Here is a 24,341-nt window from a genome sequence, read left to right on the forward strand (position 1 = left end):
GTCGTCACCGTCATATCTATCATTATCGTCGCCTACCTCATGCGTGAATGGCGGGCCAGGATGGTTTTGTCCGTGTGTATTATATGTGTATTTTTGGCGCCTTGGTATTTTTGCCGACGGAGATGAAACCATTGGGGGTAGGGATATACAGCTTTGCTTGAAGCACGAAGCGTTCTAGCGCGACGCGCTAGAATACGAGTGTCCCGGTGTGTTTTTTAGTACGCGTTGCGTTCTAGAGCGGCAAAAATGCCCGTGTGTACGAGATTTCGGCGCACGGTAAAGAATCCCAAGTGGTCAAAATTAATCCGCAGCCCTCTACTACAGTGTGCCTCATCACGTGCGTTGCGTCGGCGCGTTAAACCGTACAATCACTCAACCTTCTAGAGCGAGGTGTAAACGAATGTCCCGGTGTGCCCTTTTAGTGCGCTTTACATTTAAGTGCAAGGCGTAAACGAGTGTACCAGTGCTATAGTACCGTGACAACATCGACGGTGCCAAGAGACGCCGGATAAGACGCTGGCAGTCCGAGCCCCTCAGGGGTTTCACCCCTAAGTTGAAATAATATCTTTCGTAACCATAAATGAGACTCCCGGAGAGGGCGTACTATTCTAGAAATTAGCAAATTTTTTTTAGAAATATCCACGGCGTTGATTACTAATGGGTTCGTGGCGCATCAAAACATTGAAACTTGCATTCCTTGACCATAAGAGGCAAATACACCAACCAAGGGCGGTTATTCAAAGTGGTCCCAACGTTTCGGAGCCAACTCGGCTCCTTCATCAGGGGTGACTATGTACGACAAGAAGCAGCGGTTATATAGAAAAGAAAAAAGAAAAAGAAAAAAAGAAAAAGAAAAAGAAGACACCTATATAACCGCTGCTTCTTGTCGTACATAGTCACCCCTGATGAAGGAGCCGAGTTGGCTCCGAAACGTTGGGACCGCTTTGAATAAACGCCCTTGGTTGGTGTATTTGCCTCTTACGTTTAACCCAACCAGACAGAGTTCTGTCGAAGATGTTCACATTCAAGTCTTTACGCCTCGAATTCAGCAAAGAGGCAGCAGCGCTGGCAAAACGTACGTAAACGTCACCAGAAGCATCTGATCCTTCAAGAACCACCTCGCTTTTACGAAGACCTGCCGGGACTTGGACGTCGTGCCTCGCAGCCTCCAGCTCAAGCGCCTCGTCCACACTCCTGAAGGAAATAACATCATAGCGCAAGCTGAACGGCGTTTAGTGCGCGCTCGAGTCCACGAGTGCCAAGCGACCCTAAGCAGAAAGGAATTGGACCTTTTCTTCCTCCGTCGGCAACTGGAGCATCGCATACCAGGCAAGTTTGATTCACTGGATTCTTTTGCAAAAAGTATCGCTTCGTCTGCATCAGAAAAACATCAGGCATCCCAAGAAAGCAAGCTTTCGGCACTGAAGAAAAACGAGGCCACACCCGCTGACCGTGCCAGCTTTGTTGTTAATTTGTCATCCAGACAACTCTCTCCTTCCGAGACGGAAGTTTTGGCCAAAGGTCATGGCTTTAACGTTATGACTACCCGGCCCCCTCTGGAAAAAATGGTGACCGCCATCGAAAGTGGGATTATGCGTCTTGAGGCAGGCGTCCTAGAGGAAGTCAGACTGAAGGTGATTGGCGTTCTCGGGAGCATTCCCCGACAGCACCAACAGAACTTAAACGCAGATGAAGCCGCAGCCATCCGTAGCCTACGAGATGATGATAATGTAGTCGTCCTCCCTGCCGACAAGGGAAATTGTACCGTCGTGCTTGACCGCCAAGCCTACGAAAGCAAAATTCAAGACCTCTTCGATTGCTCAACGTACGAAAAACTGAAAAAGGACCCAACCCCCCAAGTTCAAAGGGAGCTTAACAAACTCCTGGCCAACATTTTCAAGAAGTACCCCGATTTCCGAAGCCTATATCTGCGACTGATCGGCCGGAATGGCTCAGCGCCTGGTTTTTATGGGCTACCAAAAATTCATAAACCCGATGTGCCCCTCCGGCCTATTCTGGACTTCACGAATTCACCACTTCGAGCCCTGTCCAACCTCCTTCATCAGGTTCTCTCCCCTCTCATCGGCAAAACGTCCACCCACGTCAAGAACGCCAGCCACTTCGTCGAACTTGTCTCCGAAGTGCCGATCGACCCTGGGGACAGACTCGTCTCTTTTGACGTCGTGTCGCTTTTCACCAGCGTCCCTGTTTCCCTGGCCGTCGCAACCGCCACAAGTGCTCTCGAGAACGACGACAGCCTGAGCTCCAGGACTTGCCTCAGCGTCGGCGAGATAACGCAACTTCTGCAGTTCGCCTGCAAAGCACATATTTCTGCTACAAGCAGGAATATTTCAGGCAAGTAAGTGGAACTGCGATGGGGGCAGCTATTTCCGTGACCACAGCCAACCTTGTAATGGAAAAAATTGAAAGGACCGCTCTGGAAAATTTCCCCGAAAAGCCCAAGGTGTTTCTTCGGTACGTGGACGACTGCTTTTGTGTCATCAAAGAAACAACAGCAGACAACTTCCTGTCGCAGCTAAATTCGATTGAACCAGCCATCCAATTCACCATGGAAAAAGAAACGAACAGCACCTTACCATTCCTCGACGTTTTGATAAAAAGACAGCCAGACGGACTAAATTTCACAGTATACAGGAAACCCACCCACACCGGCCGCTTCCTGCAATTCGATTCCTGCCACCCAAATTCCCACAAATCATCTGTGGTCTCAGCTCTCTTACTTAGAGCCAGAACTATACGCTCAACATAAGAGGACCGGAAGAAAGAAGAAAATCCCGTAATCGCTGACCTGAAGAAAAATGGATACACGAGCAACTTCATACGACGCGTCAAACGCCGTCTCCCCCAGCCGGGCTGCAACCAAGAAAATTCCTCTGTACTGACGCCGCCGGTCAACAACACCGTCTGCCCCCCCACCCCCTCCGCACGCCGACCCACCCGTATTTCCGTCCCCTATGTTAAAGAAACGAGTGAAACATTATCCTGCATTCTTCGCAAGGAAGGCATTGTCATCTCCCACAAGCCAGTGTCAACTCTTGGACGGCTCATTCCTCGACCTAAAGAGCGGCCGCCAAAAAAAAATCTCAAGGGGTCATCTACAAAATTGCTTGCGCACAATGCCCCGCTAGTTATGTTGGGGAGACCATGAACTTCCCGGAACGCCTCCGCCAACACAAAAACGACGTTCGCAAGTCCGACACTCAGCGCAGTGCATTGGCCGGGCACTGCGAAAAAGCTGACCACCGGATTAACTTGGACGGCACGCAGGTGATTGGCACCGAAACGAATTACTCACAAAGATTACTGCTTGAGTCCTGGCACATACAAGCGAACCGGCAAGGCCTGTACAGATCCCTCGGAGCCCTTCCCACCATCTACGCCCACGGCTTCCGACGCGCAAGGGCAAGAATCCAGTAAGAAAAAAGAAAAAGAAGACACCTATATAACCGCTGCTAATTGTCGTACATAGTCACCCCTGATGAAGGAGCCGAGTTGGCTCCGAAACGTTGGGACCGCTTTGAATAAACGCCCTTGGTTGGTGTATTTGCCTCTTAAGTTTAACCCAACCAGACAGAGTTCTGTCGAAGATGTTCACATTCATTCCTTGACCATTTATTTAAAGCCCGCTTCCGTGCGCTTCAACGAAAACCACTTGGTCCACAGAATAGTACTTTTCCTCTGTATTTTATAACGACAGAACTCTTTAAGTTTAGCCTTTCATCTATCACAGGTTACTTTTTAGGAGAAGGATGTCGTAATTTTGGTTTTATCACTCACTTCGAACACCGAACCTCGCATACTCGAAAACAAACCATTGTAACATCTCCTCACAGCGTCGGAGCAAAACTATCTGATTGTACGCAATGATTATTCTTCAACTGCGTTTTATCTGTAGCGTAAAAATGGTCCGTACAGACTATGAACTTTTGCAGCGGACTATACATAAGAGACAGCGTTCGTGCCAAACGATTAAGCCAAACGTATCCGGTTCTGCGTCAGTGCATCTGCCAAAGATGTTATGAAATTAACTCTTCAGGCACTGCTCTTATCCCAACGTTTCCACAGTTCGTGCTTTAGAGTTTTCGTACATCATGGGCGTAGGCAAAAGATCATTAGCAATTTTAGGCCTGCATCCGAAGGCGTTGAAAAAAGCCTGTTTCTTAGCTGCCTGCGCTTAATATGTCGTTCAGTGAGCTGTAGGTCTGAGCCGATTTCCGCCGGTACAGGTTTTTTTTAGATACCGCACTGCCATCTCCCCGTAACATTCGCATTGTACTCATGGAGAAGGTGTGCGACAGCGGCTGAGAAAGGAACGCCCTACCGTTCTTCCGGAAATGCTTCGCATGTCTCCATGAGTGCGCGTTTTCAACCAACCGGTGAGCAATGGATATAAAAGGCTTCAAGAAACACGCGTGAGCGAGCACGTGGTTTTTCATTAAAACGTCTAATTACCGTCATAGCTTCGTTTTAATATCCGAAAACGGTTCCTGGGGGCCAGTCATTTTTTTTAATAAAGGGTGGTGAAACATCCATGTGCCTTGGCACTGGCTAGCTGTTAATGGACAGTTGAATATGACTTTTCGATGGCCCATGGCCAAATATCGCATGCCGTCCACTTTATTATTTTTAGTAATTAACACAACGTCGAGCGTGTAGTATGAGGTAAAACATTTTTTAAGTTTGTTTGCACCTTGAATATTGCCGACGTTGAGAGGACGCTGACAGTTATCTTCGACAGGCATTGTAATGGTGAGGCAATGATCAGTTCGGTCTGTGCACAGGATTTTGACCCAAGAAATGTTCAGGTTCGAAGCCTTCGCTGTGAATTTGCTGGAGCGTGGCGGGCCCGAATTCACAACCGCTTTCTATGTAGAATTTCACACCTGTAGTTTACACCTTCGGCTGAAAAATGTTGGTTAACGGGGACTACAGAAAGTTTGGGAAAAACTGCAGAATATGTAGAATTGATATTTGTTATTCCAGGAACTCTCTTCCGCCAAACTCCTACTCCAAGAGAATTTTACTTGGCCTCTACCATTTCGTTTTTTGGCGTATATGTAGAATTGACATTTGTTAATCCAGGAACTCTCTTCCGCCAAAGTCCTACTCCAAGAGAATTTTACTTGGCCTCTACCATTTCGTTTTTTGGCGTATCAATGACACCGAACAATCAAAGGCGATGCAAAAATAGTGCAATGAATAAATAGTTCCGTGTAAATTATTGCGGGGTTACCTGTCACAGTGTAGTACAATGTGACAGGTGAAAGCTGTCCCTTAACAACTATTAAAAATAACCCAGTGAACTATTCCAACCCCCGTACTACCAACATACTGCTAGCTAGCAAGCGGCCTAGTTAACAGGGCTGCAGAGATGCAGGCAAAACCTTTTAGTACTTCTGAAGCGCAGAGCTCGCAAAGTAACGAATGAATGTCACTTTGCTATCAGTGCTGTTTGGAGCTGCACCCGTGTGCGCTGACTCGATGATGCAAAATGTAGGAGTCTTGCGGCCGAATTACTAGCGGAACGTCCTGCTCGGAAAAATTTTGGCAACTAATATAATCACCGGCTCTTACAGAACTGTACGCAACAATGCCGAGAGCCTCTCAGCTCGCACGGTGGCATGAGATTTTGCGTACGGCTAACCTACGCATGATGAGTTGAGAGTGGCGCTTTTACTCTTCGTGTATCGTGGAATAAACACCACTTTAATTACGTAAGTAGCAAAATCACGTGCCTTGGCTCTTGCTTACCGATGCGTCCCTAAATGCGACTAAACTTCAAGAAACCTCCACGATGCAGTACGACACAGCCTGCCGGCACTTCGGAGCTCCGCATATTTATTTCGACACAGATCGAATTAAAAATCGGTCAGTTGGGCAGCTGGGATGGCGAGGATCAGTTCAGGCTGATTGTACATTCGCAGCTGGCAACAAAAAGCAGCACGTTCCTGGAATACAAGCTTGAGCCATATAATGCTTTGATGCTAGGGATATTCTCTATATCTGTGGTGCCGGAGCGGATTCGATGATATGTGATTTATTGAGGCTCGCAGCCTTTTCGCACTTCACAACTACATTCTACGTTATCCTGACAAGAACTGCGAGGGGGAGCCTTTTAAATCATGTGTTCATATCAACAAGAAAACGAACATTTACGCGGAGACAACAGAAACACAAAAGCCATTTTATTGTGTTTCTAGTTCTGCTATCCCCGTTCAAGTTTGGCGCTTTCTATCAGGAATATACTGTACCGACACGTCCAATCTACTACCCTTGTAAGTCGGCTTATGTTCTTAAATCTTCCTGGGGAGGCACTTGACAGTTGAGAATTTCTGTTTCGGTGCTTCTACTCTTACACAAGAAATCTGCGAGGACGAAAATAAAAGCGATTCTTCAAAACAGGAAGAGAATATCTTAACGCACCCTAAATAAAGGGAAAGCTGCAGTAGCCTACTACAGCATAACGGCTTGTGGTATTTGTGCTGTTACAACCAAGTGAATTGATGAAACCAACAGAAAGACCCGCTTACGTTCTAACGACAATTAGGAGAGCAACTGCTAACTACTGTAAAGCTATCATTTCCACCACAAGCAATTGTGCCTCCCAAAACACCATAGTAAAACTTCGTTATTGGGGGTCATTTTGCTACGTCCACAAAAGGCATGCCTTTCTGCATTATGTGTAATACACCCGTATTGAAAATACTTGTTTGAAGGAATCACACTTGAGTTAAAGGGGTTGAGTAAAAAAAACTGTACCTCTTGCTGTCTTTATTTACTTTTTTGTAGTTATGACGAATGGTATGGATATAAGAGCTCCTTTGCAAAGCGGCCATTTGTGCCTGCCAGCTGGTTTTTGCGCCAAGTATGCACTCGCTCATGAAAGAGAGGATACAGCTGCTTTTTTTTTCATATATATTCGCTAGGTCGTTGCCGTTCACACAAACGCTGTTTGTATTCGAGTGTTTCAAACGCACTATAGAACCACGTCAGCCTACCAACCGGAGTGAAGTGTAAGTAGCGAACCGATTCATCTAGTCAACTCGCTCATGAAAAGTTATAGAGTACAATTCCTAAAGTAACCGTTGCAGTCGCTCACCCCCAGGGAGGGCATTATATCAGGATAAGGTGTTTAACGGCGTAATATATAAGTAGGGACGATTGCGCTGCTGAGCACGAGGTCACGGGTTCGATTCCCGGCCGCAGCGGTCGCTTTTCTGATGGAGGTGAAAAGCAAAATTGCCCATGTGTACGAGATTTCGGCGCAAGTTAAAGATCCCAAGGTGGTCAAAATTCATTCGGAGCCCTCCACTACGGCGCGCCTCATCGCCTGCGTTGCGTCCGCGTGTAAACCCCACAATCAATCAATCAAACATAAGAGCGACGAGTTTTGAGCTATAACCGTGTCCCCACACGAACGCCCAAGTAGTCCCTTGCTATGCCCCGCAAACCTCACCTAACCACAGGTTAAACCACATTGTCTGCAGCGTCTCAACAATAGGTCTACTGTTGTAGGTCCTTCTCAGCGCCGGCCGTACTGAAGGACACTGGGATGTAAAAAGTGCGTACGCGTGCAAATACGCAGTAGAACTGGACAGATTTCTAAGTAAGGAGATTCCCACGACCGATTCGGCTTACACTATAGCGCTATTCACGCTCTCTCGGCATTTACTCACCTTAGCTGTGCATTTTGCTTAGGCTTCTATGTGTTCTTCTTTTCGAGAAATATAAATTGTGATTTTCCAGTTTCGGCTATTTTTTATTGTCAATGCTCAGTGTTTAGTTGTTGTGGCACCATCCCAACAATAAACCGGCCAATTTCCTTATTTCAATGCGTTTTTAGTGCGCTGTTTCAACAAGGTTCGTTTGTTTCAACAAAGTTCCAACTCGTGTTTATCCCTGAGGTACACAATATAGAGGGGCGAAAAAAGCCCGCACCCTCAGGAATTTCTTTCCGTGGGCATTAATGAACGAGGTCCCATGACTAATGTTAGATACGCATCAAGCTTGTACCGGACACTGACTTATGCTCTCCTACCACCGATCGGGCATTCTGAAGTACCGTTAAAGAACAATAAAAATGAGCAAAACTGTAGAAAGGTCGCGTAAGGAAAACCAGCTCGTGCCAGTTTTTGTATGCACAGCTAAGTTGCTCAATCCAGCCGTACGTGTTTCCACGTGAGGGGAATATCAGTAAAACTGCTGAACTCCAGGGCAGAGCACCCAGGCCGGGGCGCAGCGCCTAGTGCCGTGGGGAAGTGTAACATACTATGTGAGCACGGGCGTGTTATATTTGTAGGCCTACAATATTTGTCGAGAAAAATGGGATCTTTTTATGACTATGACAGCTCCTTATTGCTGCAGATTGCAGTCGCTGCGGTAGACCGAGATTGGCACTGGCACCAGCTTGGCCACATTGTTGGCTAATACGAAATCAAAGGAAATTTGTGCAGCGCGATAGGTTAGTTGGAGTCCGTGTTGCAGCAAGCGGGTCAATAGTTATGGTTGAAACAGAAAGATGGAGTAATTTTATTTACAGGGCAAAACACTTCCTGAAGAAGGACGGTAACCAACCAGTACTGTTGATTTCATTTTGCACTTTCGCTATCATTGTAACAGATGAATTAGCATCTCATCTTATTGTGTAGCCAATGCAAAGTGATGTTACATAAAGTTTTAAGGTCTGTTTCATAATGCTACATTGGTCGCTGTGTGAAATCGGAGGTTCACAGGACCTTTTTTATAAAAAAGCTGTGTGCGGTCACTTTGGCAAATTTTCAGCCTACCTTGCCTTTGCATCCTGGTGTCGACAAATAAAAGTGAATGTGTCTAATGTCGTAATGTTTCTACGTGGTAGATGTTGAGAAAATGGGGATAAGGGAAAAGAATGAGGGCGCGTGCCTTAACCAAATATGCTCTTTGACTGCGTGTTATTAGAGAAAAAAAATAGTTCTCGATTTACAAGTTCCGGCTCCATTCCGTACTCTGCTCTTCCGTATAGCAACGGCTCCGAGCAGTTTTTTTGTCGCTGTGGTGCAATTAAAGATGCGGTAGGTGCCACTTCAAGACATGGTGTCCGGCCGCCGTTTCGGCAGAACCGAGCTGTCGCTCGACAAACTGTCTGCAACCGCATTCACCCACGGCGCAATTTATAGGTATATACTCCCAGCTATGGCGTAGCTGGGTATACTCCCAGCTACGCCATACTCCCAGCTAATGACAGCTACTCTCTCTCTCCAGAGAATTGAAAGGGAGGTAGCTCGCTCCGCGCTCTCCATTTCTCGCAAGTTGAAGGCCAGCTGCGCCATTTGTTTGCCGTGCTTGGTCTGCTGACCCGAAGAGCAGGCAACCGAGAAAGTACTACAACGGGTGCAGGTCGTTAACGAGATAATCCTCAGTTTAGACAATTGGAACGCCAGGTGAAACGACAACGGAAGGCTGCAAAAGCAGTTGGGCAAGCACGTGTTTGGTATTTGGTTTGCCAAGGATTTTGGAAGCGACTGGTTTACGAAGTCACAAACTTGTACAAACTTCGCCTGTACCCTTGATACCTGTAGAAGAGGGGTTGGTTCAAGTTTTTTTTCTTTTTGTACATCAAATGCTAATATGGTGGGTAATGATCGCCTGACATCTGGTCCATCAGGGCAAGGTAATTTCAACAAGTTTGGTAGGCAATACACATATAGAGAGTTTTTGCATCTCGAATACTTCTCGTGGCTGTTTATGGAAGCAAGGAGGAGCAACCACACTGCTTGCTTGGCCTTCTACTTCGTCCATCATGTCAAGCATTGTGCATGACTGATTAGAGAACCTAGGCCGTTAGTTTGGCATTGCCCCTGGACATATATTATTTTTTTCCCATCATACCACACAATATTGAAGCGTCCCAGATAAGGTATGAAAACTGGTGTACAAATCTCAACGCAAGTGTACGGCGCTCATCTGTTTTAATCCACGTGAGAGTTAAATAAAGAAACCGAATGCTGTCCACCAACTACTACGGAGAAAGCTCGCTAAGCGTTTTGCCAGAAAGCGCCACTATAATGCAGTAATTCCCAATGTCAACTTTATTTCTGCCTACCGGTGGCGATGATGCGTCTTAGGGTTTCATAGTAATGGCTTAAACCGTATATTCTACGGTGATAGAGTTGTCGTAACAGAATTCAGGATAATTTTTTATTAGTTATTTTGTTTCTGCAACCTCTTTGAGACACTTTATGCACCGTGTCAGAAAATAAATATTTGCATTGTTACTTTTAAATGTGTCACCTTTGACAGAGCTGGATGCATAATATTGGACTTGTCTGCCTAGCCACCTTGCTGTTTCAAACAGTAAAATTTACAGGGGCTCACGCTAAAGCAAATTGGCTTGCCTGAAAAATACCCTGGGCCTTTGTCAAAACATCGTAGTTAATGTAATGAGATTAAGGTGGCGAAGAATAGGAAGTGAAAGGTTTTGTCCCGATGAAAACGACTAGATTATATCACAGAAATCAGAAAAGGCGGTTTCTTAAAGGAGCACTGACACCAATTTTCGGGGTTAATATTATTGCACAGTTCGCTTCCTCCTCTCAATAGAATACCCTGGCTGAAATATGAGCGGCCTGAGACGCGAAGAACATAGTTCAATTGGATCTCATTTATCGCGCCTACGGAGCAGCGCGCGGAGGGGCACTCAGTAAATGGACATCAGCGAGACATCAAACCCCTAAAGCCAGAAGAAGTGACGTGACAGCGCTCGTCAAAAACTAGTGACGTCACTTCACGCGCGCGGCCCCACGAGCGGCGAGCGGGCGCAGCACCCTCTCAAGGGGGCGCAGCACCCTCTCAAGGGGGCGCTGGTGACGTCCGCAGAAAGCGGTAAGGTCAGGCCGGGATTCTGTCATACACCGTTCGGGATGAAAGCGCGGGAATTTGAAAAAAAAAAAAAACAATTTTCAGGCCGTTCAATGAAATTACTATCGCGCGCTGAAGTATTTGAAGTGTTCTTTCAGGTTAGCCAGACCATTAAGCATCGATAAAAGCAATAAAAGTGTAACATGAAATTTCGCGTGTCCGTGCTCCTTTAAGACATTCGCCATCAAATACTTTACTGGCTTTGACAACTCGGTTAAGGATCTATAGATTTCGTGGAATAAAACGTTTGTCTTGAGCTTATGGGCTTTCCAAAAGCGGTATACATATATAGGGCAGTTCATGTAGCGGCGACTTGGTCTAACTATACGGGTATAGATTAGGCGCATCTGGCACAAGCACATCTGCTTACGAAAATACCATTTAATTCAGCGGCATTCATAACCCGGCTTCGATTACATTGCGCTGTAGTGTCCTGCGGCTACATCGCCGTGGACAAGCGTACAAGGACTCATTCATGACAGTACTAAACGCCCAGCTCCAGCCGTAAATACAAGGCTGTGATCAGGCTGTTTGTGAACAGATATGTCGTCCCGCCGAGCTTAGTGCCACAGCCAATGCCGCATCCGGTTTTAATGCAGCTGTTTTAGAAGCAGCCATCTATACCTCTACATTGCGGTCATATTGGCGCCCATAAAGGAGGCGTGCGCGAGATGCTGATAATGGAGCTCACTTCAGGTGCCCCACTGACCTCGCTGCTGGAGCCATATAAAGTAACGGAACTGGCTGTAGGCTGTAGTTACTTTATGTGTATTTTTGCCGCTCATCGACGTACCGGTCGCAGATAGACAAAAGGCGAAAAAAGTAATAAGGAACAGCAAGCAGCCGCTTTATCAGCTTGTCACATAAGTACCGCCGTAGCCTCGTTGTTATATTCCATGAAGTGTCGTGCTCCTCCTGTGATTTTTTCATAAAAAGACGCCAGCACTGCAAACGTCGTAGCAGTCACCACCGGCACGGAAAGTGGGGAAGGGAATTATTTTACTGCGCCTTAAAACGCGTCGCGAGGTGCACGCGTTGTTATTTTCTGTAAATGACGCTTTCGATGCTGCGAAACCTTTGTTTCCACAACTAAGATCACAGAGAAACAATATGAAACCACCCCATGTTTTATTTTGTTTTGTTAATTTACGCAGTGTAAAAACTATCTCATACACTGTATACACTGTTCATCTGGCCGTGCCATAAGATCGTCCACGGGAGCACTACTAAAAGGCACGAACTAGTTTTAGGCTCTTCAGCATATTCGCACAACTATCCGACGCTGACTACACAGCAGTCATTATAAATATCAGAAGATACTCCTCTGACACGTACTCCACCCACCTGCACGCCATTTCTTCAGTTTCTCAGAATTTCAGAACAGTTCACTGGTCTTTTGTCAGATCAATTCTGCCCCTTGTTTGGAAAGTCCCCGGCCTTTCTAAGTATAAAAATGTCTTCGCTTCACACTAAGGTAATTCTTTTTTAGTGAAACCGTCTCCGTTTAGTTGCTGACCAACTCACCGATTTAAACAATCCCACAAAAAATATCTATACTCAGTATGTTTTTCACTACGATTTGGCAACAATATTGACTTCAGTATTGCGACGATTCGAAATCACTGGTTGCCGAATGTTCACTCGTTAGAAAGGCGCTATTCAGTGTGGAGCGAATTTAACGTTCAATTTGAGTTCAATTCCTTATAAATCTCGCGACTAAATTGCTAATATATTGCAATGGTAAAATTAAGCGCTGGGGTTCGTAGCAATGTAAAAATCACTGTTCATTTAGAGCGTGAACTTGTGCCCGTAATTACGCTGTCACCGTTAGCTACAGGGTCCAAAAAACTCCTTCTTTGTTGTCTTCCTCGTCTTGCTTCAGCTGCTCACTTCAACGTCTTCCAATATTGGGTGTGGACCGCTGGGTCTGTCTGGCGATGATGATAATCATGCTTTGTAGTATATACTAGAGTACATGCTGTACATTTTCCGTTGTAAGAAGAGGGAATGTCTCGTGTATGTGATAATTCTATATGTGTTAGACGTTCCCATGTGGCCGAAATCTATCCTAAGAGATCCTTTGGGCCACACGTATTCGCTTTATGTATGTGCGTTGCCAACGTTTCAGGGGTTTAATTCGCCAATTAGAAGCAATTTAAAGACATTAGACATACTAGATCATAAAATAATTGACTCCAATTCACGCTGTGTTGGTGGCTGGATAACACACCTGTAAACGACACCCACAACAATTACTGATGCGGCGTCATTTGAAATCATACACGTGGTTCTACAAAGAATGAAATCAGAGATTATGCCTGCCGCTACCTAGGATTGGAGGGAGCGGTGCCCCGGACCCGCAGATTCGGCCATGGCTGTGCTAGCGTGGCGGTGGCCGCCGCTCTAGCACGGCCTTGGATGAATCTGCGGGTAAAAAAGAAAACGAAGAGGAGCGTCTTTCGAAGGGTGAGGTGGAAGGCGGCACGCGCGGCTACTGCGTCATCTCTCACTGCTTCCGCCTCACGCTCGTCCTCCACCTCCTAAGCCGCTGAATGAAAACCCGCGTCTGTCTCCTCGACTCCATGTGTGCGTAGATTTGTCGCTAAGACGATGGGCGCTCGCACCGCTTCTCTGTGGGCCCAGGATAGATCTAAGGCGGTGCCAGTAGTTCTTATTTCGCATGGTTGGGTGTTTATTGTGGCACACAGCACAGCGAAATCTTTGGCTGGTAGAGGTTGAAAGCTTTGCTTAGGACTTAATTAATGCCACAGAAAAATGGCGGATGTGTGAGAAGTAATTTAAATGTGCGTAGAATAGTAACATAAGCTAAGCCAGCCGAAAGACTTTTGTTAATACGGCGGAAGTGTGTTGCTACTAGTGTACGAAAAATAAGTGTTGAGTGGCAATTGCGTCCCATTGCAGTTTTCCTTTGAACACAGCCGCCCATTCGCAAGGAAACAAAACAATTTACTACAAGGACTCCCTCCTCCTTCGGAGACCACCATATCGCGTTCATCCGCGACACTTCGTAAATAATATCCCTTGCTATAATAGACACATTTTGCAATGATATCGGAACAGCCCTCACTATACTGAGAACCAACAAGAATTGGTAGTATGTAATTCCTGTTGCTAATTTGTCCAAAAGGACGCAATACGACAGAAAAGTAAGGTAACGGTAACTTCAGTAATGAAATAGATCACTCCTCTAAGGTACGGAATATAAGAGAGAAAAAAATGCTTTATTTTATAAAGTTCGCTTTTCTAACGTCCCCTGGAAATGAAGCGTACCATTGTCTTTGCATGGAACAAACGACGCTCTTTCTTGAATGGTCGACAGTTCCCTTAGCTTATCCTACTGGCGTTGCTCTGCAAGGATCTCGTGTAATTCCCATGCAAACTTGGAAGGTTTCCAGCCGCCTGCATTGTGCTGTCTACAATGGTTTTTCTAATGTGGCCAATTTCTCCCTCCCTCTGAAAACATCATACAGAGGTATTCACGACGTAACTACATAGCACTTTTATTATTTCCACTGGGTTGCTTTGTCTTCCCAACCCTACCTTCGAGCAGTGGAGGGCTTCCCTGGCCGGCCAATACCCGGATATCCAGCTCAAACTAGTAACCCGAGTACGGACGGCGAGTCGAAATCAAGGCATCTCGGACTATTCATGCGTTCACTAGGATGCCACGGGGCGAGGCGTACACATCAGCCTCTGCTCAATAACTGAAAATAATTATTCTCTCTCTCTCTCTCTCTCTCTCTCTCTCTCTCTCTCTCTCTCTCTCTCTCTCTCTCTCTCTCTCCTCCCCGGCCACGATCTCTGCCCTACTGCTCCGCTGCACGGGAGCATGTCATTGTAACCCTAGTTTTTTTTTTATTTCCTGAAATCGGTACGCGTGGTTACCTTAAGAAAAGATGGTCCCGCACATTGGCTGGTGCTCTGTATTCTATTCCTTGGCCGCCCCATGGAATTTGCGTCCATTTGTGTCCAGTTCTCATTCGCATGTGACTTTAGACCACACACACTCGTGTTGCTGTTGCCTCACTAGAAAAGAATTGTGCGATAATTTTGCAATAGTGTCACCTTTACGGGGGAGTAGTCATACTAAGCGGTCTGTGTTGTTGTTTCGCTGCCTCGGTAGGCTCTTCTGAAGTAAGTTTATTTAGCACGTCTGCTGCAAAAACGTTCTTCCCCTCCAGCTTCAACGTTTCCGTGTTTCTTGATATTACCCTTCATGTTGGTATTACGATGTCAGTAATGCAAGTCCATTTTATTATTGCAGTTTTTCCAGCAGCATACCAGAGGGTGAAGACCCTGTTCCCTCAACCCATTACAGTTTGTCTGCTCGCCGCCCGAAGTTCTGACCGCTGGGGTACAAACCGCCGTACAATGGCCGCTGCTCAATCAGTAATGGTAAGAGCCTTATTTTCAGCTTTTGTCTTATGGTCACCAAGGCGCCTTCCTTTAGTTTCAAAGCAAACGCGTGTCTTATGTCCCATTGATTTCAATTATTATTCATTTCTTGGTTGGTGTATGCGTTAGGTGAATTTATAGCTGGGTCCTAGTGCCCCTGGGAAAAGAAGTCTTTGGCCTGAAGAATTTTCTGCCAACCTCAAATTTCGTTTTGTGTTCGTTCGCTAAGCTTTTGTTTAGCGTCCCGTACACTATTCCCAAATTCTTCCCCGCAGCGGTACAATATCGCTTTCGTGTGACTAGATCAGCTGAAATCTGTTTACAATAATGACAACCACATAGGTCGGGGCTGAGAACTTAAGACGTAAAGAACACGCGCAGAGTTTTTGTAAAACTTTTCTCGGCCGTGGAAAAGCTGCACATGCCACAAATATTTCGAAATAGAAACGTACCCATCCAGCCAGGCTGAAACCTTCAATTCCGAGAATATAGAAAAAAAAACAATTTAATTTCTTACTGTCATAAAACAACTTGGTCAGAGTTAACCGTTAAGCATTTGCATAGAATTATTGCTGGATGAGAAACATCTGGCGTGGCATAGAATATTTTGACAAAGATTGCACCTGCATTACCGGCCTTGTTGCCTGTTATCTCCGATACTTCTGCACGGTTGGTGTCGCGCTGCTTGATTTCCTGCTGTACGCAAGGCTTTGCACTTTATCCTGGTGTTCCTCCTAGCCTAAAAGTTGATAAAAGTGGTGTTTAAGGCGAGCAGTCCATCTGGGTGGGCAGCAGCCCATATCAGTGCTTTGTACAGGCCCATGTAGTATAATCGACGCTTCATCCCACTTCGCCCTGTTTCCCCCTGGAAATAAAATTTGTGCAAATGAGGCGCACATTTTGTTTAATAAAGGTTGCCGTTTTCTATTGTATCGTGGCTATTTTTTTTCATATTTACATTTTTAAGGGGGACCAAAACGTGCTGTAGGGGTTCGTCTGGATAGCCAGCTATGGTATTATCTTGCTCAGGATAGAAACTCCTCGTAGAAAAACGTAAGGTAGAGCTTGGCAACATCTCATCCCGACCTGTGCGATGAAAATTATACATACTTCGCATTTATGTCGAAACTACAAAAGTGGTCCAACGTCTCTTTAAAGTAAATACGCGTAATACGTAACCTGCCCTGAGCGTAGAAATAAGGAATACCAAAGCCGTCATTTCGACTTGCCTAATGGCCAAAGTATTGCGCCATGGAGGACTGAAATGGTAAATATAGTTCTGGCAGCTGGAAACTGCTCACACCTCGGCGGAAACAATGCTGAAAGTACCGTTTTTAAGAAAATGATTTATGCCCCACTCGTCTTCGTCGACAGACTCCAACCCTGATGCCAATAATACGGTCAGCGAATAAATTTGCTCATTGGCGGGGACTCAGCTTAGAAGCTCAAGAGTGAATTTTAGTGAGTATGGCAGCCCAGGTGCCGCGATTGTCACTGCACGGGATGTTTCAGGTCCTAACTCTAACCACCCTGGCTCATCAAAAAATGTAGACAAAATTTCCCACTTGGTAGTAATAGGCCTATAACTTAGTTCCACAGAACGGCTTCTGCGAACAACTTTTCTCAAGTAAACTCTTCGATTCTCGTACTCCCAAAAATTACCAACTGGATATCTCTTATATTTTGTTCCGTATAACTTAAAAGGTACAGTTGGGAGATATTAGAAAAATAAAAAAAATACTGAATGACTGAATTGTTTCAAAAGTGGAGTACACAATCCAGTGCACTAAGAGGAAGCTACAAAGATCCCAAGGTGTTAAGAATCTAGCGGTGTCCCAACCACCGCATCACACATGCACTATTAGCCGACATGGTGCACCGCAATACTCAACTTAAAATGCGCCGTATTTGTGGAAAACGTAATAATTTGAAAAAAAAAAACATCACACAGTCATCGTGGCGACCTATTATCACGATAAGTAAGATTGTTTTCACTTTATTATTGTGACGAACAGCACATGCTGCATGTGTACGTCTTGATGTTGTCGTGCCTCGTTCGCTTGCCTTCTGCGACTACGGAGATAAACCCAGCGGATTTTATTATTATTATTTATTTATTTATTTACAATACTGTTGACCCCAGTTAAGGGGTCGTAGCAGGGTGGAAAGAAGAGTGTGATACATTTCACAATAAAACAGACAAAAAGAACGCATAACATCAGCAAAAAAAAAAAAAAAAACAGGATTGAACTGAATGCCAATTCACAGTGGTGGGTGGATAAGATTTGGCGAAGCGCACAAAAAAGGAAAGAAGATACCGATACACGCATTGAAACGACACACACTGCAAAAAGAAGAGCACACATCAATGCCCTGCGAACGCAATATACACCGAGAACCAGAACACGTTATGCACATATCAAGTGAACAACAAGAAAGAAAAGTTTAAAAGTCAAGTAGGGTTTCAAATTTGTTAATATCAGTTTGTTCGACAGCATGACTTTCAAGGTTATTACATTAACTGTTCTTGGAAAAAAAAGAATACTTAAAGACATTGTTTTTCGGCTGGAATGGAGTTAAGTTAAGTAAAGAATTTTAATATGCGCACGAACTTATACTTTCTTTTCGAAGTCCTTTTCCTTCCATCACGATTGCTTCATTTCCCAGTGTCAGTTTTCCCCGTGAAATATTATCGCATTGTCCCAAGTTATTTCCGAACAGTAGTATGAAATTGGGCCTTTAATATTGCCCCAACGAAAATATTCCGTTATTTACTACGCATCCTCTTTAAACAATTTTAGCAGGCCGTTTAGTCAGTATGTCTCTTAATAAGGAGTCTGTCTCACTAGACGGGTCTAGAATGAAGAAACGCAATATTTTGTGTTTCCTTTATTCACTCTATCTACCTCAAGCAAACCCTTCCGGGGCCCTTAGAGAAGCAGCTTTAATTTAGCGTCATGCTATAGACTAATTGTGGCAGAGCACACGGTTCTGTTAAGCGCTGCCTGCCCATAATCTTCGTGAAACCATCATCGAAAAATGGCACCGAGCCCGAGTATTTGTTAGTGAAGGCCATACCGAGCAGTGTTACCATAAGTTCAAGTCGCCGCACACAAAACACAAAAGCAATTTCCATCCAACGCTCGGCACATCCGATATAGGAAGGGTATACCTAGAAGTGGTTCTTGCATGATACACCACCACTACTGTTAATTTACAGCAGCTTCTAAGTCGGGCGCTGTGAAAATGTTTAAGGCATCTTATCCGCCACCTTCGCAAAAAAGGTGCAGCTACCATAGCACCATCGAAACGATATCCGGTTCAATGTTGCGTTGGCTTGTTGTCAATCTTAATGCCTGTCCATGACATCGTCACCACTGCCATCTTTAGAGCCGTTCCCATGTGGATTTACTAATGCCGAACATTTCTAAGAACCAGGAGCCGGTAACTATAGCATCGTAAATGATCCTAAATACGGCATTTAATTATTCACAATGCGCAGTTTTTCCAGGTGCCCACTCCTCCACCAAAATTCGTTTCATCCTGTTTCCTACTTCACTATCTAGGATTTTCGAATGAACACTCACCAGTAGATATCGCCAACTTTAAGGAACTATTGCTCCCCTTCGCGAGAAAGAGGAAAAATATGTCCATATTCCGAATGCATCTGCTCCACAAACAATCGTTCCGGTGGTTGTGTGTCAGTCTGTCCGCAAGCAAATACAGAAATAGCAACATTGAGCCCAAAGCAGGCTCAATTCAGTGCCTCTGGAGTTTACACAACTAGTTTTTGTACTTTATAATTTATTGTCTTCTAAGAGGAAGAAAATATTGGCCCTTAGGACTAGTGATTCACGAAATAGCTTCTTTAGAGATTCCTATGGCGGGCTTCGTATTCAGCCTAACATATAGTTTGTAAAGGTGTTCTTCGCATTTTTTTAATACAATGGCATCCAATTTCCCGCGCTATCTTTTTTGTCGAAGGGAACACAGGGCGCAGGTTCTTCTGGAATTATCTTCAGGCAACTGGAGGACCTGACCACATTGTGGCGAAGCCGGTACAAACAAACGTACAGTAGGGAACAAATCAATGTATGTGTCGCCATTCTTATATATTCTTTCTTGTATTCTTTTTCAGGCACACGTCCCCACCACGCTTCCACCGATGACGCACCTTAAGACCATACAAGGCATCCGAATCCCCAGTTTCTTTCCGGACGATGCTGTCCTATCTGCGCTTGCCTACAAACCAAGGCCTGGTGACATATTTATAACCAGTTATCCGAAATGCGGTACTACCTGGGTCCAGAACATTGTATATGGCATTTTCCACGATGGCAAGCCTGTAAATGATGTGGACCAGCTCCTCACGGAGTCCCCTTTCTTGGAGCTCTTTGGTGCCGAAGCGGTAACTTCTGATCCCCGACCGCCAACAATCAAGACTCACCTCCCCTTCGGCGAAGAAAGGTTCTCGCCGCATGCCAAATACATTTACGTCGTCAGGAACCCATACGACGTTTGTGTTTCCGGCTATCATCAAGCGATTGTACAAACAATCAACGCTGGAGATCCCGCAGACTTGGAAACGTATCTCAGACATTTCATGGAAGGTACCGCGAGCTTCGGAAGGTATTTTGAGGATAGCCTGCTTCCTTGGTATGAGCGTCGAAATGACAGCAATGTGTTATTCTTGACTTACGAGGACCTGCACGCAAACATCAAGGGCCAGGTCGCAAGGATTGCTGACTTCCTGGGAGAGGAACATGGTCACCGTATCATCAATGACCCCGCCTTCCTGCAGCGCGTGATCGACATGACAACGAAAGAGAGCATGCGGTCTACCTTCAGAGGCGTCGTTAGAGCGAGTGTAGAGTTCGCAGTTAGTTACAGGACGCGGAGAGGCATGGTTGTCCCAGATGAATTGCAAAATGCACTGTCATTTTTTAGGTCTAAACCCCTTAGGTACGAGTTTATTCGCGAAGGGGCAGTTAAGAGCTACAAAAACATTCTCTCTGATAAGCAAAAAGAGATGCTTAAAGAATGGATATCAGTGAAAACGGCCGGCAGCGATGTAATGAAGATTTGGAATACCACCGGGCTTCCATAGTGTGTCAGAAAAGAGCTTTGGTCCGCATGGCACATATGCTGTCCATGTATTTTAGTTTGCGTTTTATTAAAAAAAAAAACCTGCAATACCGATTCGCATATACCTTACCTATGATTGAAAAAACTTCTACTACACCAATTTTAGATTGCCCAAATTAAACCACGTTTGGTTGTTGTCACGTGACGCCTGAGTAATGATTCTCAAAGCTGCTCAATAAAATATACTATCATAAGACCCACAGTCTTAGGTAAAGCAATCATTTCGGTTGGGAACGGCAACGACGGCAACATGGCGGGAACATACAAGCAAGCTGATGTCGCGTGCCACAAGAGTGAAAATGTGAGGATTCTTCTTATTGTACCTTTCTCGCTAAACAAGTGGAGGCAGGCCACACGAGGCGATGACGTTTATCATGGCCAGCCTATGTGAGCCCGCCACAAGCGAAGACCAGGAATGCCCGGGTGGAACGGGAAAACGACAGAAGTAGAAGGAGAATGGTCGACCACCGCTACAAGTGGGAAACCTGAATATCGCCGGGCCTTTGGGTCCCGAGCTCGTGGTGGTCAACCTATCATCCTGGCATCTGGTGGCCAAGGGCTCTCCTGACCGCTCTTCTGACTCGTGGCAGATGCGCCACTTTGGTGTGCCCCTTACCCCTACCACTTGCTCACTTCGTTCGGTTATTTACCGGCAGTTGCCGACTGCCTGCTGCCCGTGTCCAGCTGTAGCCTGTCAGCAGGTGGTGAGTAGGTTTCGAGCAGATGGTATCTTCCTTAGGCGACGGTGTATCTTTCTCGTTCACGTCCCGGCACGCACAGACACCTTCATCGTGGCCACGTCGCGCCTCACCCCCCATCGTCAGACAAGCCAATGAAGCCCAAATCACTCCATGGTGGGAAAAGCGCTACAGTAACAAGGACAAGTGAGTACACGGGACAAAGCGCTTTGTCCCGTGTACTCACTTGTCCTTGTTACTGTAGCGCTTTTCCCACCATGAACTTGTACCAACACGCCCAACTCGCAGTTCTTCCAAATCACTCCGCCATATCCGAGTGACCAGTTGGTGGGAACTTTTATTTGTAGCTATACAATTAGTATTTCTAGGTTTTATATATATTTTGAGCAACTGATTTCTCCTTGGCTTTCCCTTGTACGCGTACTCAGTACTGGAATTTTCGTTTGCATTGTGTTTTGTTTGAGGCTATATGTTTATGCATAACCTTTCCTACTACGCTCTTCCTTTTACTGGCACAATGAATACCCCAAACAACCTGTTATCCTTGACCAATTGGCAAATTTTGGTCAGGTTCAGTGATAAGAATAATTCGGAGAATGAAAAAAACTCCCCCCACCTCCCCGAAGGCGATCATGCGTAAATGCGAATGCATTGGGTGCACCGATGAGTGCGCTGCGGCAAGCAGTCACTGAGAGAGGCGCGCGCTCCACTGCATTTATATATACTTTTCTGAGCGCAGCGAGCGGAGAGAGGGTACGCGGAGAGGAGAGAGAGACCCGCGCAACACGCCCGCACCGCGCGCGAGCTCTCTCCGCCGAGCTCCGCGATGCGAGCGCCCTCACACGCCCGAGCGCGCTCCTCCTCTTCACTCACTCTCCGCTACTCCGCCCGAGCTCCGCGATACGAGCGCCCTCGCACGCCAAACGCGCTCCTCCTCTCCAATTTCCCTCCACTACTCCCGCCCGAGCTACCACGCGCTCCGGTTGCTAGGCGCGCCACAGCTGTTGCTAGGCGCACGCCGGCCAACGCGCGACAACCCCCGACTAAGGAATGCATTCGCACTTAAAACTCTTGAAAAGAGACTGCCTTTACATTACCCAAAGCCGACAAACACGCACACAACGGACAGAGAAACCAAACAAACAATAGAGAGGAGTGATAAAGAGTACTTGAAAACGGAAAAGAAATTCTTATACAACGAAGAAAGTTTTATTCAACGGGCATAGGAAAAACACCGTGGGTGTTGCACGAACCCAGGCGCAAACCTAGTCCTCGGACCACAGTCGTGGCGCGGTTGGTCGCAGGGGCTGGTGAGAGAGAGAGAGACAGAAAAGACTTTATTTCCGGTCAGACTAAGACCTATTGGTGTTCTTCAGCCAGAAGAACCATGCTGAGGTGGTCGTCGAGGGCCGCCGACGCCAACCACACCCGCCAGTTGGAAAGAGGAGGGTTAGGGCAATGAGGGGACTGCTGGGCGACTGGACAAGAGAAGATGATGTGCTCAACATTTCGTACGTACAGGCGCAGTTGGGACATGATGGGTCTGAGCGACGACGATAGAGGTGAAGGCGTGCCGGAGTGATTAGAGTGTTCAGCTGAATTGCCCGATCTGGCAGCGAGTACTTGGCAGCGAGTTCTTGTGCAGTGGATAAGGAAGTGTGGGCTGACGGAAGGGTCTGAAGTGAGTGTCGGAGATGCTTGTAGTGTTGTTAGAGGGTTTTCTTGTAGAAATATGCCTCGTCCGCTAAGGGCGGGGAAGGCCAAGGGATCACCGGCGCCCGGCTATTAATCTCGCGGGCCAGCTGGTGAGCCAGCTGATTGCCGGTGATCCCTGAATGGCCTGGCACCCACACCACAGCAACCGAGGCAGGGGAGAGGAGCGAAAGAGATTCAGATATGTCGTCATGGAGATCTTCGGGAAGTCGGTTGTCGCGAAGAGCTCGAATCGCCGCCATAGAGTCAGAGCAAATGAAATAGCGGGGAGAACGGGGTTGCAAAGTGAGTTCTCTAGCTGCGTGGACGATCGCCGCCAGTTTGAGGGCTAAGGGTGAAGTAGGATGGGAGAAAGTGCCTGCTGTGGACAGGGGCTGGTGGCATATTATAGATTACGGGGGTACAACACGCCCCGACCAGCCATCGCGTCGCGGCCAGCGCGGCTTTAAATGGAGACTGCATCAGTTGACTGTCGTCCTTCAGACGAGTTGGCCTAGGAATCCCTGTTGTGGCTGACCAGTGCGACAAAAAACGGGCCCGAAAGCCTGATTGTTATGCGTCCACACTCTACACATCATGAGTTCTTTTCAAACAAAGCTTAATCACTTTCGTCTAGCGGTTTCGCCGCGCATGCGGAAGTTCACTTTTTCTCCTAAGACACACCCCCTGCGACCCACCCCTTGAAGCGCATCGCTTGATTCACCAGGCTCGCTTTTGAAGCTACGCACAAGGCCCCGTTTTCACTCGTTCTGCTCAAGTGATCAGCTGAACGGCGGGCGGTCGCGGGTGGTCAACTGATCGGCAAACGAACAACCCCACCACCTGCTACGCATGCGTCGGTAGGTCGTCTCGGGATACATGACTGATCTTGCGCCCGGCGAAGAGGAACACCGCTTTTGCCGCAAATGAAAGCGAGGCGGGCCTCCTTGTGTGAGCGTTGCACAGGAGCGAACGTAATTCAGCCGTGGTGTTCAACGCAGAGACATAAAAGGTCAGCGATGCGAAACCAAGATGCAAACAGACTAAGCCAAGCTTTTGCTTTGCATATCCAAAGTTAGCTGAGGTAAGCCGCAGCCATTTTTCCTTACGGGGATCACCTTCCAATCCGGAAGCTGCCGCTGGCAACTCCTTCGTTAAAAGCTGGCGCCTGGCGCGAGCTCGTCTTGTACCCTCCAGTGTTCGGCGCCATAGACCGGGTGAATGACCTTGGCGCACGCCGCTGGGGTCGAGTACTTGGATTTCCCTTGTCGAATTCTCAAGGTAAATGGTTTATTTAATAATGTTATTCTATTTCCTTGGACGACCTAAACGACAAAATTTTGGTCTGTCTGTCTGTCTGTCTGTCTGTCTGTGTGTATGTCTCTATACCGGCCTCTCGTCGGTTCCTTGATTCAGCCCCCCGGCCAAAAGGTAATGGAATCTCAAACAAGAAGTCGTTGTAACAAAACTTTT

At 46.5% G+C, this 24,341-nt stretch overlaps 1 protein-coding gene across 2 annotated transcripts in view; it reads left to right on the top strand.

Annotated features, from left to right (window-relative positions):
- LOC144150233 (sulfotransferase ssu-1-like) overlaps positions 1-20,674 on the top strand; it is a 33,427-nt gene extending 12,753 nt beyond the window's left edge. The window contains exons 1-3 of one of the 2 annotated variants that reach the window (XM_077682089.1): positions 6,972-7,034; positions 15,203-15,333; positions 19,472-20,674. In XM_077682089.1, coding sequence (XP_077538215.1) covers positions 15,310-15,333; positions 19,472-20,440 — 993 coding nt within the window. In that variant the 5' untranslated portion in view covers positions 6,972-7,034; positions 15,203-15,309 and the 3' untranslated portion in view covers positions 20,441-20,674. Of the gene's footprint in view, positions 1-6,971; positions 7,035-15,202; positions 15,334-19,471 lie in introns of those variants that run through there. The other variant, XM_077682088.1, reaches the window with a different exon arrangement.
- Positions 20,675-24,341: the final 3,667 nt, after the last annotated feature.

The sequence above is a fragment of the Haemaphysalis longicornis genome, unplaced genomic scaffold, assembly GCF_048455015.1.
Source record: "Haemaphysalis longicornis isolate Haplotype H1 unplaced genomic scaffold, Haemaphysalis longicornis Haplotype H1 scaffold_8, whole genome shotgun sequence".
NCBI classification, from domain to species: Eukaryota; Metazoa; Arthropoda; class Arachnida; order Ixodida; family Ixodidae; genus Haemaphysalis; species Haemaphysalis longicornis.